Source organism: Trichechus manatus, unplaced genomic scaffold (assembly GCF_000243295.1).
Source record: "Trichechus manatus latirostris isolate Lorelei unplaced genomic scaffold, TriManLat1.0 scaffold00386, whole genome shotgun sequence".
Taxonomy (NCBI): Eukaryota; Metazoa; Chordata; class Mammalia; order Sirenia; family Trichechidae; genus Trichechus; species Trichechus manatus.
The window spans coordinates 361182-378937 of record NW_004444322.1 but is presented as its reverse complement, the minus strand read 5'-3'; the positions used below and the strand labels follow the sequence as shown (position 1 = coordinate 378937).

Sequence of the window (17756 nt, the reverse complement as noted above, 5' to 3'; positions counted from 1 at the left end):
GGTGTTGACTGCCTATTTAAGACAATAATAATTTATACCCTTTTAAGTGGTACTATTTTGGTTTTCATTTTCATAAATTTTTTTCCTTAAAATAGCAATCAGAAAATACAGATTATATGACTTCTGCTTGTGGAATTTCTTGTAGAAAAATCACCTCTCCTTGATTTTATTAAAAAAGAAAAAGAAAAAACAAAACCCAAAACTCAACAACAATAATGTCTCCTAGAGAGTTTCTTTATAATTTTTCTTGTGCAGCAGAATTTATCAACTCTGGATGAAGGCCTCTGCACCTTTATTACATTCTAAAGGTTTCTGTTACAGAATGAGTCAACTAGTGTTCAAAAAAGGGAGATGGTAAAAAGATGCATACATCTTTTTACAGCACTGATAAAATATTCCTACCATTTAACTTCTCTAATAGCATATAATAATGATGATAGTAGTAATGATAATTAAAACAGAGAACTAGATACTGTCCAAACAGCGTTATAGGTATTACTTCATTTAATCATGACAATACCATCATGGTATTTTACAAATAAACGGAAACACAAAAAGGACAAGTAATTGATCCAATTTCACAGTTATAAATGGTGAAAGGGAAATGATGCTTAATAAAGGATGTGCCTCATCATTACATTCCAGGGTTATGGAGATTTTTAAAAAATCTTCAAGGGTTCCAGAAGTCATTTTTGCATTCGTCAATATACCAAAAAAAAAAAAAAACCACAATGCTCTTGAGTGCATTCCAACTCATACTGACCCTACAGGACAGAGTAGAAACTCCACAATAGGGCTTCCAAGGCTGCAGTCTTTACGGAAGCAGACGGCCACATCTTTCTCCTGTGCAGTGGCTGGTGGGTTCAAAACGCCCACTTTTCGGTTGGCAGCTGAGCACTTAGAGCACTTAACCACTGCGCCACTAGGGCTCCCAGAAGGTAATATAGGCTTTCTAAAAGGGTTGAATGTGTGCTGAAATGAAAGGATGTCTCTGCAATACCAGAGCCACTGATGACAAGGGAAGGCTTTCTTAGATTACATCACATTCAGTGGCTTTCTTGATTATGAAGCCTCAGATGCTTAGTAAGTTGTGAATGACGTATAAAATCTTTACCACATTCAACACATGTATAGGGTTTCTCACCAGTATGGATCCTTTGATGTAGATTAAGTTCTGATCCACGACTAAAGGCCTTCCCACATTCCTTACATTCATAGGGCTTCTCCCCAGTATGAGTTTTCTGATGTTCAGTAAGGTGTGAACCACGAATAAAGGCCTTCCCACACTGCTTACACTCATAGGGTTTTTCACCTCTATGAAGTCTTTGGTGTTCACTAAGTTGTGAGCCATAAGTAAAGGCCTTGTCACATTCCTTACATTTGTAGGGTTTTTCACCTGTATGAATTCTCTGATGATAAGTAAGTTGTGTGACACGAATAAAGGCCTTCCCACAGACCTTACATTCGTAATGTTTCTCACCATGAATTTTCTGGTGTTGAGTAAGATATGCACCACGAATAAAGGCCTTTCCACATTCCTTGCATTCAAAGGGTTTCTCACCTGTATGAATTCTCTGGTGTTCACTAAGTTGTTTGCAGCAATTAAAGGCCTTTCCACATTCTTTACATTTGTACGGTTTTTCATTACTATGAATTCTCTGATGTTGAGTGAGATTAGAATTACAAATAAAGGCTTTTCCACATTCTTTACATTTATAGGGTTTCTCACCTGTATGAACTCTCAGATGGTAAGTAAGTTGTGAGCCACGAATAAAGGCCTTGCCACATTCTTTACATTCATAGGGTTTCTCACCTGTATGAATCCTCTGATGCTCATTAAGTTGGGAGGCACATAAAAAAGCTTTCCCACATTCTTTACATCTATAAGGCTTTTCACCAGTATGAACTCTCTGATGATAAGTAAGGTGTGAACCAAGAATAAAGGCCTTTCCACATTCCTTACACTTAAAGGGTTTTTCACCGCTATGAATTCTCTGATGGTAAGTAAGTTGAGAGCTAAGAATAAAGGCCTTGCCACATTCCTTACATTCATAGGGTTTTTCACCACTATGAATTCTCTGATGAAGAGTATACTGTGAACTATAACTAAAGGCTTTCCCACATTTCTTACATTCATAGGGTTTCTCTCCTGTATGAACTCTCTGGTGTTCAGTGAGCTGGGAGCCACGAATAAAGGCTTTCCCACATGCTTTACATTGATAGGGTTTTTCATTAGTATGAATTTTCTGATGCTGAATCAGATCGGAACTACGGCCAAAGGCCTTTCCACACTCCATACACTCATATGGTTTCTCACCAGTCTGAATCCTCGGATGCTGACTATAGCTTGGCTTTTTGCTGAAGGTCTTCCTACGTTTCTTGATTTCCGAATTTTGTTCATTATGAGTTTTCTCGTGCTGAATAAGGCAGGACAGGTAGCTGAAGGCTTGTCTACATTCCTTACATTTGTACACTTGCTCCTTTGTAGGAATTACCTGATGAAGCGTAGGGGATGTGGAATGAATTTGAGTGGTCTTTTCTTCACAGGTTTTCACATGCATGAAAAGTGCCTCCTGATTTCTCTGCTGACTCTTAAGCTGGCCTTTGTATTCTATGATGCCTCCAGGACGATGGTACTCAAGGTCATGGCCCAGAGACTTTCCCATTATCTCCCACTGGAGTGATTCCATTTTATAAATACTCTTTTCTGCAGATGGCTTCTTGGCCTCACAGCTGGATTCAAAGTCTGTAACATAACAAGAAAGCAAATTCCTGCTGTTTTTGTTTTCCAGAAGAAATAAAACTTTCAAGGTAAAACTGGCAGGTGAAATGAAAATCTCATAAGAGTAGAATGGCTTAAACAGCTGCCAATCATTTTGTACAAATTGAAATTTAAAAAGTCACAAAAGAACACTGTGGGAAGACCTTACAGAGAGGAAAGTAATTAGAAAATAAATCAGTGGTTTTCAAACTTTGGAGTGGATGAAAATCAACAAGGAAGCTTATATAACAAAAACAGTAACACCCAACAAAGAAACATGTCTGGCTGGACGTCCAATCTATCAGCAAATCCTATTAGCTGTACTGTCAAAACTTAGCAAGAATCAAACCGCCTTCACTACCCACCCAAGGCTAAGCCATGTCTCACCGCAACAGCCTCCTAATCGGCCCGCCTGTTTCCATCCTTGCCCTACAACCTACTGACACCGCAGTCAGAGCAATGCTTTCAAAATGTAATTCCTATCCTGTTATCCCCCTGCTAAAAATCTAAGAGCTCACCTCATCAGAATAAAATCGAAAATTTTTACTGTGCTCCATAAGAACCTACTTGAGCTTGTCCTCAGCTGCTCCTATGCCATCATCTGCAACCACTCTTGTACTTCTTCACTGTGTTGTAGTCACAGTGGCCTCTGTGCTGTTCAAACATGCCTGGAATATGCCTCTGTGCTTACAGTTCCCTCTTTTCGAATGCTCTTCCCCCAGATATCTGCGAGGCTTGCTTCCTTCATTTACTTTCCTACTCAAATGTCACATTATCAAAACATATATAACAACACCTATATTGTATTTGAAGCCCTGGTGACACAGTGATCAATAGTGTGGCTGCTAACCAAAAGGTCGGCAGTTTGAATCCGCCACCTGCTCCATAGAAACCCTATGGAGCAGTTCTGTGCTGTCCTGTAGGGTCTCTATGAGTTGGAATCAACTTGACAGCAACGGGTTTGTTGGTATATTGCATTTATCACTAATGGACATGCTATTTTAAAACTTAATGTGAACTTCATCCAGCAAGGACTCTGCTTGCTTCATTCACTGCTTTACATCTAATACCTAGAACCATCCTTCCAAGGAGCGCTCTGGCTGTGTGGGTGAGAAGCAAGATCAGCAAGAGCATAAAACTGATTCCTATGAGGTGGAGGTGAGACATAGCTCCACTATTCAATCATTTTACCAATTCCGACACCAGCTGGCCCCCCTGCCACGACACTCTCTACTTTGCTGGGTTCGCTAACTCATTGCAATGGCGACACAGAACTCACAGACCGTACTGACAATTATAGGGTTTATTTGGGAAGTAACAGGTTACAATTCAGGATCAGGATCAACTTGGAAGTAACAGAAACAACTCAAGAAACAGGATATACAGCTCATCAGTCAGGACAGCTTCCAACCAAGACAGCAATCAGCTCCTTTTCGGCCATACCCACAGGCAGGCTGAGCTCGGGCCTCTGCCACCCAGCCCCACTGGGGGAAGTGTTACAACTCTTTTGGCTCTGTCATCAAGTGCCCAGAGGCACCCCACTCTGCCAGCAAGCCTCCTGCCTGAAAGTGTTCAGCTCTGTCTCTCTGTGGGTTGACAAGCCCAATGCACTGGACTTGCTCCGTGGGCCAGGAAGCCCACTGCGGCCGTCTCTCACCGGTCTCCTGGTTCTTGCGGCTTGTGCCATTTTGTACCATCTAGTGCTGTCTCCAGTGTCTAGGGTGTTCTCAGTGCAGGGACCCTGGATCCAAAGGCCACGCTCGGCTCCTCGGCTCTTCTTGATGGTACTGAGGTTGCCCCTTTTCAGCCTAAGAGAGCAGCAACACTGACCAATCCCGTAGGTAGGCCACAGTCACCTAGTTTGCACAGTAACTGACCAGCCCTTACAAAGCTTTTACACACCTTATTTCCATAGTAAACTGTCCCATCCCTTTACAAGATAATAGCCTAGCAAATCATCTTGGCAGAACTACAAATCCGGGGCCTGAAAGGCCATATACAAAGAGAAACCTGTTGCCCTGCACATTCCTGTCCCCATTCTCCACACAGCACCCAGAGTGACCTTTAACCAAAGATCCCTTACTCACCTGCACAAAACCCTCCAAGGGCTTCCTTTCATACTTAGAATCAAATCTCACTCTTTGCAATGGCCTGTAAGTCCTTAAATCATCTGATCTCTGCCTACTTCTCTGACATCATTTCTATAATTCCCACTATCACTCACAGAATTCGCACACTATACAGAGATTACACTCTCGCCATGCTAACTTCCTTTCTGATTCTCAAGTAAACAAAACTCAGTCTTTCCTCAGGGTCTCTGCACTTTTCTTCCCTCTTCCTGAACACACATTCCCTGGATTTTTGCATGGATAACTTCATTCTAAGACCACAGCCTTCAGTATGGATTACACCTCAACATAAAGAAATAAAAAACCCTCACAACTGGACCAATATGCAACATCATGATAAACAGAAAATATTGATGTTGTCAAGGATTTCATTCTACTTGGATCCACGATCAACGCCAATGGAAGCAGCAGTCAAGAAATCAAACGACACACTGCATTGGGCAAATCTGCTGCAAAATTCCTCTTTCAAGTGTTGAAAAGCAAAGATGTCCCCTTGAGGACTAAGGTGCGCCTGACCCAAGCCATGGTGTTTTCAATCGCCTCATATGCGATTATGTGAGCCACGAAAGCTGGATGACAAATAAGGAAGACAGAGGAAGAGTTAAGGCCTCTGAACTGTGGTGCTGGAGATGAATACTGCATACTCCAGGGACCACCAAAACAACAAACCCATCTGTCCTGGAGGAAGTACAGCCAGAGTGCTCCTTAGAAGGGAGGATCGAGAGACTTCATCTCACGTACTTTGGACATTGTATCAGGAGGGACCAGTCCCTGGAGAAAGACATCATGCTTGGTAACGTACAGGGTCAGGGAAAAAGAGGAAGACCCTCAATGAGGTGGACTGCCACATCGATTGCAACAATGGGCTCAAACATAGCAAGGATTGTGAGGATGGTGCAGGACCGGGCAGTGTTTCATTCCGTTGTACACAGGGTTGCTATGAGTCAAAACCAACTTGACAGCACCTAACAACAAACAACAACAACTTCATTCAAGTCTCAGTTCAAATGGTCCTCCCTAGAGACACTCCCTGACCGTCCTAGATAAGAACACGGTAAGGATTCAACAAACATTTGCTGGCTGGAGATACCTACCCAAGTTTATGCAAAAGGGCAGTTGGGGAAAAAAATTTCAATTCAAAGTAAAGACTCCTTGAAAGGGACCAAAGTTTAGTTCCATCATTAAAATAAAAGGGGAATGTAAGAGAGAAGAAGAGTGGTTGATGGGAGTTGAGAGGGAGGGTCCTTTAGGAACTCATGTTAATATAGCGTTCCTGCTCTCCTTAGATCTCACGCCTTATTTCTTCGTGTGAGGGGCGCTTCACACAAACATGTGAAAAGTGCTACCTCCTGACAAGACAACCTCTGTTACTACTGATAGCAGCTCCCCATGTGACCAGCCCTGATTTACCTGAGCTTCGTCTTCTTGTCATGGCTATCACCATCATCCAGGGATCCTTTCCTTGCTCCAGTAAGGAGGACACATCTGGCTTAGGGACTGAACATCCAGCTTTAAAAAAAGGAAATGGAACATAGTCATCTTATGGGAGCACCAGATTCAAATCCAGTATACTAATCATCAGGTAAGAGAGATATTGATACAAAATGACAGAGGAAGGTGTTCAGGTCTGCAGGATGGGGGATATGAAGGTACACTGTGAAGCTGTCCATTTCTACCTATATAAAACACAAACCTTTCCTTAGGGAACAAAAATCAGAAATTCACAATGAAGGAGGCAGAGAGTATGGGGGACACATTCCAGATATTGTATAAGATGACCTCACCCAGTGACAACAAGTTGCTATAGTTCTCCAGCATCACATCCCTGTACAATTCCCTCTGAGCAGGGTTGAGGTATTCCCACTCCTCCTGAGAGAAGTCTATGGCCACATCCCTGAAAGTCACCAACCACTGAAACAACAAATGGATGAATTATTGTGAAAATCTGGTCATGATTTTCAGGTGAAAGGAGAAAAGATGAAGGAGGGCACTGAAGGAGGGGGGACACAACTCCATTATCTAGAAAGGTCCAGTAATAAGAAAAAGGCCAGATGAGTGCAGTTTCCATTTAAATGAAATATTGCTAAAATCATGCAGCACGTTGAATTTTCAACTTCGCAGTAGATGAGTTCTTCTCTTCTCCCTCTAATGAAAAAGATAAACAAAACTGACAGAAACTTCAAATAATTTTTACTAAATCTCTAGGCTTCAAAATAGAATTTAGATAGAACAAGATTATTTTGAACACTCAGATTCATCATGAAATTACAATCTTACATCACTGAATATTTTTCTTGGTCATTACAAAGTCTATAACACACATGTGATACTCTCATTTTATGGATGTAATAATCTACTTATTTGAGATTATTTAAATTGGATAAATTCTTCAATGTCTTTGAGCTCTGAAAGTCTGAAATCCTTAAGAGTATGCATCTGGCAGGTTTCCCTTCCTCCCACTCTCCACGTGCATAGACTACAGTAAGCCAACGGACACCAGCGCAGATGCGCACACGTCACGCAGGACTGCCACAGCCTAGCCAGCTCCAAGGTGACTCTGATGGCTGACCACCCTCCCTCATTATTCTTGGGCCAGAGGGGTACATGGCGTCCACATCCTAATCCCCAGAACCTGTGACTATGTTACCTTCCATGGCAAAAAGGGACTGCACATGCAATTAAGGATCCTGACATGGCGAGATGATCCTGGATTATGGAATCACAAAGGTCAGGACAAGTGGAAGAGGTAGCCAGGACACTCATAGAAGCCAATGTGATGACGGGATCTCATTGCTGACTTGGGAAAGGGAGGGGGGCCACAAGCCAAGTAATGTGGGCAGCTTCTAGATGCCAGAAGAGGCAAGTAAACAGATTCTCCTCTAGAGCTTCCAGAAGAAACACGGCTCCACCTGCACCTAGGTTTTAGCCCCACGAGATTAATTTCATACTTCTCACCTCCAAAAGTGTGACATGGTACATTTGTGTTGTTTTAAGCCACTAAATCTGTAGTAATTTGTTACAGCAGCAACAGGAAGCTAATCCAAGGGGCAAGATCCTTTCCTTCGCAGTATTCAGCACAGGCAGTCCCTGCCCTATGAACATCCGACCAGAGTCTGACTTTGGTACAACCCAAAGTTATGAACCAACCCCCGGAAAGCCCCTTATATTCAAATTCGAGATGCATACAATGGTTCACAATAACAAACGGGCACTACCGTGCAACACACGTCAAAACATTATTATTACTGTATTATTATGTTAAGGATATTCTAGCGTATCCAGAAGTGTTTCTTTAATGTTTTCTATGCGTGGCAAGGTACACTATATACTATGTACTAAGTCACACATTTGACTGACGTTAGATACAAACCATACCTAAATGTTACGACTTATGTGAAATTCGACTTAATGACAGATTTAGGAACGGAACTTGTTCATAATCCTGGGAATGCCACTGCTACATTTCCATGCAATCTTAACAGCCTCCTAGAAAATTTTGCCACACACTGAGACTGGAACCAGCCATTGGAAACGCTGTCACTTCCAAGTGGAAAACCCAGGTTTGTAGAGAACAAAATTTGCCAGGTCTCTCATTTAGCCGCTCATCTCTACCTCACCAAACCATAGTACTAACAGTTTGTACTGCTCTTAAGGAGAAGTACTTCTGCTCCCTCAGGGACTCTTGGGAGAACACTGTGCATGTAGGAAATATAAAATGATCAGCTGGATGAACATCTGAACGCTGGGGCGGGAAAAAACATTCAGAGAAGAATGGGGTTCTTTGCTGCCATCACTCACTAGGATGGGAGAAACTGGGGAGCAGTTCTCTTATGGGGCTGAACAAGGCAGAAAATTCTGGAATAAATAAATCTGGTGTTCACATCACACAACAAAATGATTGTACTTAAGGAAGGAGAGAAGAAACAGCAACTCACGTGGGGCATGGTTTTTAGAACTGTCAGAACTCAATTTTCCAGGTTTCTCTCCTGGAAACGTGCAGAGTCCAGGGAAGCCAGAGCTGGGGAAAGAAAAAGAGAGCCCACAAAATAAGCAACTCAGAACTACCTTTACTTACCCTCTTGGGGAGTGTTTTTTTCTTTCATTTTTATAAATTCTTTTATTGTTTTCAGTGAAAGTTTACATAGTAAATGAGGTTCCCATTTTGACAATTTCTGTGTAATTTGTTCAGTGAGATTAGTTACGTTTTGCACAATGAGTGAACATTCTCCTTCATCGCGTTTGTTCCTCTTCTGGTACTCTAGTGTCCCCTCTTCTCATCTTTGCTTTAGAGTAACTGTTGACCTTTTGGTCTCAGAGAATTTTTTTTTTTTTTTTAATAGAACCCCGTACGCATGGGTAATATCCTTTGTTGTGCATGCTGCTCTGTTGTTTTGCTAAAAGGTGGCCTCGGGATAGCTTTTGTTCCACGTTTAAAGAGTATCGCAGGGGGATAGTCTCAGGGAGTCCTCTGGTCTCAGCTGGTCCAGTAAGTCTGGACTTTTTTTCGTGATTTAGGTGAAAATTTACAGAGCAAATTAGTTTCTCATTAAACAGTTAATACACAAATTGTTTTGTGACACTGGTTGCCAACCCTGCAATGTATCAACACTCTCCCCTTCTCCACCCCAGGTTCCCTGTTTCCATTTGTCCAGTTTTCCTGTCCCTTCTTGCCTTCTCATCTTTGCTTCTGGGTTTCTTCAAGAGAGTTTTGACAAATCTCAGTCTTTCCTCAATTCCAACCGAAGCCAGCTACAGTAGAAGGGATTCAGGCCAGACCTTACCCCAGTCCCCAAGACGCTGAACTGGACCCCAGACGGTACTACTTACCAACCTCTACAGTAGGAATGGGTATACCCAGGGAACCCTCAAGAGCAGATGCCCTCAGACCCCCACACTAAGTGCTTTGCTCCCACCCTCCCCATCTAGGAAGGGGCTTCAGAGATGAAAGCAGTCTCCTCCTTTCAGCCCTTATGGACATAAGCCAGGCTCATAAACTTCGACATACACCCCAGGGTCAATATGTCCAGCACAGTCTCTACCAGAACAGAAATGCCTCAGTATATGAGTATATGGCATCTCAGCTTCCTCCTAATCTGTGTTTCCCAGAACCCTCCAGTCCAGCATATTCTGGTTCCCAATCATGACCACCTGTGGTTTCTTGGCTGACAGTGTTAGACTTGGAGAGGAGCCGAGAATATGGTCTTTATGTTAATATTTAATTATTAGGACGTGTCTGTGACCACATTTCAACACATCTGGAAACAAGCTCAAGCAAGTAAAGTCAGTTGCCTAAATTCAAAACTAGAAGTGGCATAGCTGAATTTTAAATTCTTCCAAGAAGGGGAATAAGCTTGGGCTGCTGGCTCCCTCCCCTAAAAATCAACCCTGGAAAAACCATAGAGAGAAGCACTGAATATGGAATCTGGGAAGCAGAAATTGGAGAAAGGCCCGGTGAGATAGAAAGCTATTCTGAACTTCTGTTATGGGCATATGAGTGGGCCGAAACTGTGAGAGAAGTTAGGAAAAAGCAGCTTAAGCTCTACTCCAGAGAGACTCCCACAGGAGACTTCAAGCAATGGCTATCTCCAGAAACTGGGGCAAGGTCGTGGGAAGAAAACAACTATCCCAATTTGGAAAAAGGCAAAATGGGGCTTGTTTGCTCCTTAAAATTGTCTGAGTCATAAAAAAAGAGCATTTAAGGCAGGCAAACTATAGTCATTTGGCAAACTGCCTGTTTTTGTAAATAAAGTTTTATTAGAACGATAACCATGCCCCTTCTACGTGTAGGGATGTTTTGCATTACAACAGCAGAGTTGAGAAATTGTGAGAAAGACCATATAGCTCACAAATATAAAAATATGTACTATCTGGCCCTTTACGGAAAAAGACCTCTGTGAATAGAGCATTTTCAAAGAGCCTGATTGAGTAAAAGCAGATCACTAATATTTCTTAACTGACCCTCATCTGACGCTCTTAGGGAATGTACTTTTCTTTTTGCACCGTATCTAATTATCAATCCACAACTGTTGAAAGATGTAGACGGTTTATAGCCCAGGAAAGTTATAGGTTAACATGCAGAAACTGATAAGGTGTTATGGTTGTATAGCCAGGTAGAGAAGGCACCCCCAAAGGTGTAATAAAACTAACCAGTTGGTAGTGATTCTAGCAATTTTATTCTTTTCACTTATTCCACACACATATATTGTACCTTCTTTTTGTATATATGGAAACCAGCAGCCATTTCTGTCTCTCTTGTTGGTTTCCTCATTAAAGAGTTGAATAAAACTTTATCACGTGGCACCCCCCAAAAGACCAAACTCACCATCAATTCTGACTCACAGCGACCCTACAGGACAGAGTAGAACTGCCCCATAGGGTTTCAAGGAGCAGCTGGTGGATTTGAACCGCTGACCTTAGCAGCCCAGCCTTTAACCACTGTACCACCAGTGCTCCATTATGTGGTACAACTCTGTAAATTTACTAAAAAAAAACAAAACAAAACAAATTATACATTTAAAACAAGTACCTTTTATGGTATGTAATTATAACTCAATAAGGTTATTAGTACAAACAAACCAAAAAACAAAATAAGACAAATCAACACACAACGTTATTATGTGAACCAAAACCAGATAAGTCTAGATAAAACCCACACCACGTAACCAATGGGGTAGATCTTATGCATATAAATCTAACTTTCTATGCCAAAAACAGCAAATACGCCTTCTCTGTTCAATTAAACATGGAATATTCACTAATATACTGATCCTATATTAAATCACAGGAACACTTTAGTAAGTTCCATAAAATAGAAATTCAGCAGTATTCGCTCATCACAATGCAATAAACACTTTTAAAGGCCTTATGACTTAAAATTTTCTAAATATCCATTAAATAACTCTTGTGTCAAAAGGAAAAACAAGGCTGAAACTGCAGAATTTCCAGAAAATTAATGGTAATAAAACATTAATATCAAAATCTATGGGATAAAATTAAAACTGTTTAAATACAGAAAAATTAATCGCCTTAAATATTTACCAATACGCATAACAAGAAATAACAAACACCTAACTCAAAAAGCCAGAAAAAGAACAATGTCCACAGAAAGTAAGCAGGGGGAGAATATAAATAATATAAATACAGAAGTTAATTGGTTAGAAAAAGAAAACTATTAGAACTAATAAATATATTTTTAAAAACCTGGTTCTTTGAAAAAATTAGCATGGAAGAAAAAATACTAATGCGTTTAATTTTTTTTCTTTCTCTTAAGAAGGACGAATACACAAAATAAGACATGTCAGGGGGAAATTAACCACTGGAAAAGAATGTTTAAAAAAATCATAAGAAGCTACTTTGCACCAAAAAAAAAAAAAAAATCCATTGGCGTCAAATTGATTCCAACTCATAGTGACCCTATAGGACAAAGTAGACCTGCCCCATAGAGTTTCCAAGGAGCAGCTGGTGGATTCGTACTGCCGACCTTTTGGTTAGCAGCCAAACTCTTAACCACTGGGCCACCAGGACTCCACTTTGCACAACTCTATGCAAGTAAATTTCAAAAACTAGATGAAATGGGTAATTTTCTGGGAAAACATGAAACTGACCATAACCAAAAAAAGAAAACCCCTTTGCCGTCGAGTGCATTCCTACTCATAGCAACCCTGTAGGACAAAGTAGGAAACCAAACAAGTTGTGGAATGCCATCAAGGACATCACACATGAGGGAAGCAAGAGGTCATGAAAACGACAGGAAAAAAAGAAAAGACCTAAATAAATGTCAGAAAAGATCTGAAAATTGCTCTTGAACATCCAGTAGCTAAAGTGAAAGGAAGAAATGATGAAGCAAAAGAACTGAAAAAGAAATTCAAGCCTCGAGTTGCAGTACTGAAGGGTTCTATGGGCAAAATACTGAACGACACAGGAAACGTCAAAAGAAGATGGAAGGAACACGCACAGTCACTGCACCAAAAAGAACTGATCGGTATTCAGTCATTTCAGGAGGCAGCATACGATCAAGAACTGATGGTATGGAAGGAAGAAGTCCAAGCTACACTGAAGGCACTGGTGAAACACAAGCTCCAGGAATGGGCGGAATACCAACTGACGTGTTTCAACAAATGGACGCAACGCTGGAGGTGCTCACTCATCTATGCCAAGAAATTTGGAAGAGTGCTGACACATTGCAGGGACTGGGGCTAGTGTCACAAAATAATTTCTGTATAAAATTTTTGAATGAAAAACTAATTCGCGCTGTAAAAAATTTTCACCTAAAACACAATTTAAAATACTGAAGTTAAAAAAAATCAAAGTTATGAAAACATTTATTCTTGATTAAAAGAAACTGAAGAGACAATGAAATGTAACATATGAACCTTGAATATAACCAAAAACCAAATATGTTGTCGTCGACTCAATTCCAACTCACAGTGACCCTACAGGACAGAGCAGAACTGCTCCACGGAGTTTCCAAGGAGCGGCTGGTGGATTCAAACTGCTGACCTTTCGGTTAGCAGCCAAGCTCTTAATTGAGTATCACAGGATATATTCTAAGAATAAAAATAACCAAAAGAAATCTAAAATGCATCCCTTCTCCTGATAACTAGTAGTGATACTGGTGTTGTTATTTTAAAACCATTGTTAAGTATCTTGTAGGGTAAAGCAAATAAATTATGTTAATACTGTTATCAATCAAGATTGTTAGCATAAGAGAACAGAAATACAAGTATAAAATCAGATAAGAAAAAACCCTGTAATCTTTGGTCTGAATGGAAATATTATGAATTCATGATTTATGGCTTATACTTTAAGAACAAGTATTTACTAGCTTCGTCCGCAGAAAAGGCCTAGAAGAAATGCTAGCACTATGACAGTGAGTACCACTAACTTAGCCCGGGCTGTGCTCGCTATGTATCATGCTCCACAAAAGGACCCAGAGTTAAAAACCAGTAACAACAACAAAAAAGAAACCAGGGTTTCTGAGAGAAATGGCTCGTTTAGGACTGGAACAGGAAATGTACAAATTGAACTCGGGACATCTTGTGTCAGAGAGCAAATAAGCTATCAACTACAATAAAATCATTACAAAAAGATACAGGAGCAGACTGGACAGGTCTCCCACTGGCCAAAGGGGCAATTTGAGATACAAAAGAATAATGACTGAAATAGCCTGAAGCACATCAAATATATAAAAATGCAGGAGTTAGATGGTACTCAAGACAAACAAACTCCCTCACTTTTGGGACACCTCAGCAGGTTGTAGGGCACCAACTCATTTCTCTGAAAATCAATACAGAAATACATAACGGGAAAGAATTAAATCAGTTTTCCTGCCTCTTCATACGAACTGTATTTTAAGATAACTAAATAGCTTATGAAGAAAAGTTAAGGGCTCAACCACTAGCCAAAAGATTGGCGGTTAGAACCCACCCAGACGCGTGTGGGCACACAGACCTGGTGATTGCTTCCAAAAGGTCACAGCCTTGAAAACCCTGTGGAGCAGTTCTACTCTGCACACAAGTGGTCACCATGCGTCGGAATCAACTTACTGGTAACTAACAACAACAAGCTAATAAATGTAGAAGGAACTGAATTTTCAAAAATCACCCTATGTAACCCTTAATGAAATAATGGATCTCAACATCAATCATCCACGGATGCTGTAACTTTTAGGTCAGTGTTTCTCAATTTTTTTCATTATCAGCTGCCTAAGGAGCCTTTTTAGACACTTTTTTTTCTCTTAATAGCCACCCCCCACTAATAAAATTTTAACACCATGAATATACTATAAATCTGTTTCTGTATTGTCCCCTTTGGAGGGCCACATACCATTGTAAGAGCTAAGATTTTTTTTGTTCCCTCCCCACCAAGAACCAGTTGTGACCCCCTTGGAGGCTATACACCTCCACTCATTCAAAATGCATGCTTCAGGTGGAAGACTGAGGTGAAACTTTATAAAGGAAAGACCAACTGGGAGACGGCACGGGAACTCACTGATCTATACGGCATCAGCAGTGAGACACCAGATTTTCAGAGCCTCATGATGTGATATAACAGGAAGTATACAGCACTACCTAGGAATAAATGTTGCCTAAAACTGTGAACCTGAATCTTGTTAAGCATCTAGCTCTAACTACCCGATTACAAAAATATGAGGGGTGGGTAAACAAATTATATGAAACCACAAGGAAGCAATTAGTCAAAAGCAGGATGTGGAATATTCTATAGGACAAATGATTCGGTTTTTCTACAAATCAAAGGCACCAATTAAAGCAAAATAAAAGCAAAAAAAACAGGAGGGAAACTGTTAGGATTAAAGAAACGTAAGACACTTGGCAACCAAATGCAGTGGTGGATTCTGTCTGGATCCTGCCTTGAACAAATAAATTGTAAAATCTATTTTTGAAACAACTTGGGAAATCTGTCTGAATATGGAATGGATATATGATAATATTCTGCAATTATTGTTAATTTTCTAACTTAGGATAAGAGTATAGTGGTTGTGTAAAAATACAATGTCCTTATATATAGAAGCCCTGCTGGCACAGTGGTTAAGAGCTTGACTGCTAACCAAAAGGTCGGCAGTTCAAATCCACCAGCCGCTCCTTGGAAACCCTATGGGGCGGTTCTATTCTGTCCTATGGGGTAGCTATGAGTCGGAATCAACCCGACGGCAATGCATTTTCTTCAGCATACATACGGAAGAAATAACGTAATTTTGAAATATTACAAGAAAAAAAGGAGTTGGGAGGATAGAGGTAAAGATAATGCAGTTGCAAATGTTCCTCTGTCACTTTGGGTTGCACCTAACGACAACAGATGTTTGCACTTTAGGGTTCACGTTATTTTCTATCTTGCTTGAAAACTTCCATAATAAAAAGCTAAAATAAAATAAAGGTCTTCCAACTGCCCTCCAGAAAGCACAGTTATTTCCCATCAAAACTCTTAGACCAGAAAGGACTGATGTGTCCTTGGGTGAAAAGGAGCGGGGTGGTATGGCTGGGCGCGAAGCTACACTTGTGAGTCCATCCCTAGAGTACCGTCACCGAACGGTGGTTCCTCCTTAGGAAGAAGCTGCAGAAGGTAGAAGGCATCTTGAAAGTGATGAAACTTGAAGGAAGAAAGAAAATGGCAACTTACTTCAAGAAAGTCTTTACGACGTACACTATTATTTCTCTCTGTGTCCTTCTCCTGCAGAAAAACAGAACTGAGGAAAGGAAAAAGAATCAGAGCCTACAGAACAATTTACGACCACCTCCGAGGACCTCCGAACAGTTGGTCCGCTTTTCCCACAGGACTCTCAAGGTACAACAGGGATCCTATCACGGCGGTCTGTTTTCTCCCTTCCTAGGACACTTCTGGGTGTAAATCCTTATTATCGGGGCATCTTCAAGCGCCCGGTTCTCGGGGCAGGAAGGTGACGAGACCGCAGTAGCTGGAGCTGCGCGATTCTCAGCTGGCGGGACGCTGTCCCCCTCCCCAGGGGATGAGCACAGAGACGCAGGGGAACCCTGCAGCCGCGAGCGTCGGGGGCCGCGGTCACAGAGAAGCCACTCAGGCGCACTCACGCGCCCGGCGGGAGGCACGCACCTCGTCACCCCGCGCCCCGCCCGGTCGGAAGCCCAGTGACGGTGCCGGTATGGCCGGCAGAGGAGGAACGCCGCCAGTCCGCACCGGCAGAGCCTAGTAACTCAGGAAAACGAGCCTGGAGTGCTGCGTCCTCGGAGAGATGCTGTCCGCAGCCGGCGTCGACCAGCTCCTGGCATCAGCAAGCCCCGGTGACACCCCTGCATTCCGAGCACCGCGAACCCAGCTTCTTTCCGTGTGTTCCGGCCCAGGTGTGGCACGCCTGCGCGGAGCGCTCAGGGCGTCCGCTCACCTGGCGGATGCACACGTAACGAGGACAAAACGATGACGTAACGACGTAAGTTTACGGCATGGCGGTGCCGCGGTGGCCTCTGGGAGGTGTAGTGTCAAGCAGGAAACCGGACAGCTCCGTCAGAATCTAGGCCCAGTGACAGTGACCTACACCCAACCCGAGGTCCATAATCAGACATACCCCCACAGCTCCCCTGACACCAACTTATTTGAGGAAAAATCAGATAAAAGGATTAAAAAAATGAAGAAACCCCGAGAATTCTGTGGGATTCTATCAAGAGAAATAACCTACAAGTGATTGGATTACCAGAACGGGGCGGGGAGGGGGGGGCGATAACAGAAAATACAGAGAGAATTGTTGAAGATTTGTTGGCAGAAAACTTCCCTGATATCATGAAAGATGACAAGATATCCATCCAAGATGCTCATTGAACCAAACATAAGGTAGATCCCAAAAGAAAGTCACCAAGACATATTATAATCAAACTTGCCAAAACCAAAGATAAAGAGAATTTTAAGAGTGGCTAGGGATAAACGAAAAGTCATCCACAAAGGAGAGTCAATAAGAATAAGCTCGGACTACTCAGCAGAAACCATGCAGGCAAGAAGGCAAGAGGATGAGATATATAAAGTCTTGAAAGAAAAAAAATTGCCAGCCAAGAATTATATATCCAGCAAAACTGTCTCTCAAATATGATGGCAAAATTAGGGCATTTCCAGATAAACAGAAGCTTAGGGAATATGCAAAAACCAAACCCAAATTACAAGAAATACTAAAGGGAGTCTTCCTGTTAGAAAATCAATAACATCAGATAACAACCCAAGACTAGAACACAGGACAAAGCAACCAGATAGCAACCCAGATAGGGAAGTCACAAAAACAAATCAAAGCTAAAACACTGAAAATAGGGAAACAGATGTCAATATGTAAAAGATGACAACATTAAAACACAAAACAGCGACTTAAAAAATGTAGATATAGATTTTTCATA

General features: G+C 41.6%; 1 protein-coding gene across 2 annotated transcripts; it reads right to left on the bottom strand.

The window, feature by feature from the left end:
* Positions 1 to 834: 834 nt before the first annotated feature.
* On the bottom strand, positions 835 to 16671 carry LOC101346636 (zinc finger protein 571-like). 2 transcript variants are annotated; one of them, XM_023725753.1, is made up of 6 exons: positions 16477 to 16671; positions 16027 to 16093; positions 8826 to 8908; positions 6675 to 6801; positions 6301 to 6399; positions 835 to 2746 (listed from the first exon to the last, which is right to left on the bottom strand). In XM_023725753.1, the coding sequence occupies exons 3-6, from the start codon at positions 8832 to 8834 to the stop codon at positions 1047 to 1049; spliced, it is 1935 nt and encodes a 644-aa protein (XP_023581521.1). In that variant the 5' UTR covers positions 8835 to 8908; positions 16027 to 16093; positions 16477 to 16671; the 3' UTR covers positions 835 to 1046. The 2 variants fall into 2 exon arrangements, with proteins under 2 accessions (XP_023581521.1, XP_023581522.1); XM_023725754.1 differs by having other exon boundaries at positions 16027 to 16671.
* Positions 16672 to 17756: the final 1085 nt, after the last annotated feature.

Excerpts from the sequence above, each read along its gene's own strand:
- LOC101346636 (XM_023725754.1), bottom strand. Across the intron at positions 6,400-6,674 it reads TAGCAACTTGTTGTCACTGG|CTGGATGTTCAGTCCCTAAG; the intron begins GTGAGGTCATCT and ends CTTTTTTTAAAG. Across the intron at positions 2,747-6,300 it reads GACAAGAAGACGAAGCTCAG|ACTTTGAATCCAGCTGTGAG; the intron begins GTAAATCAGGGC and ends GTTATGTTACAG.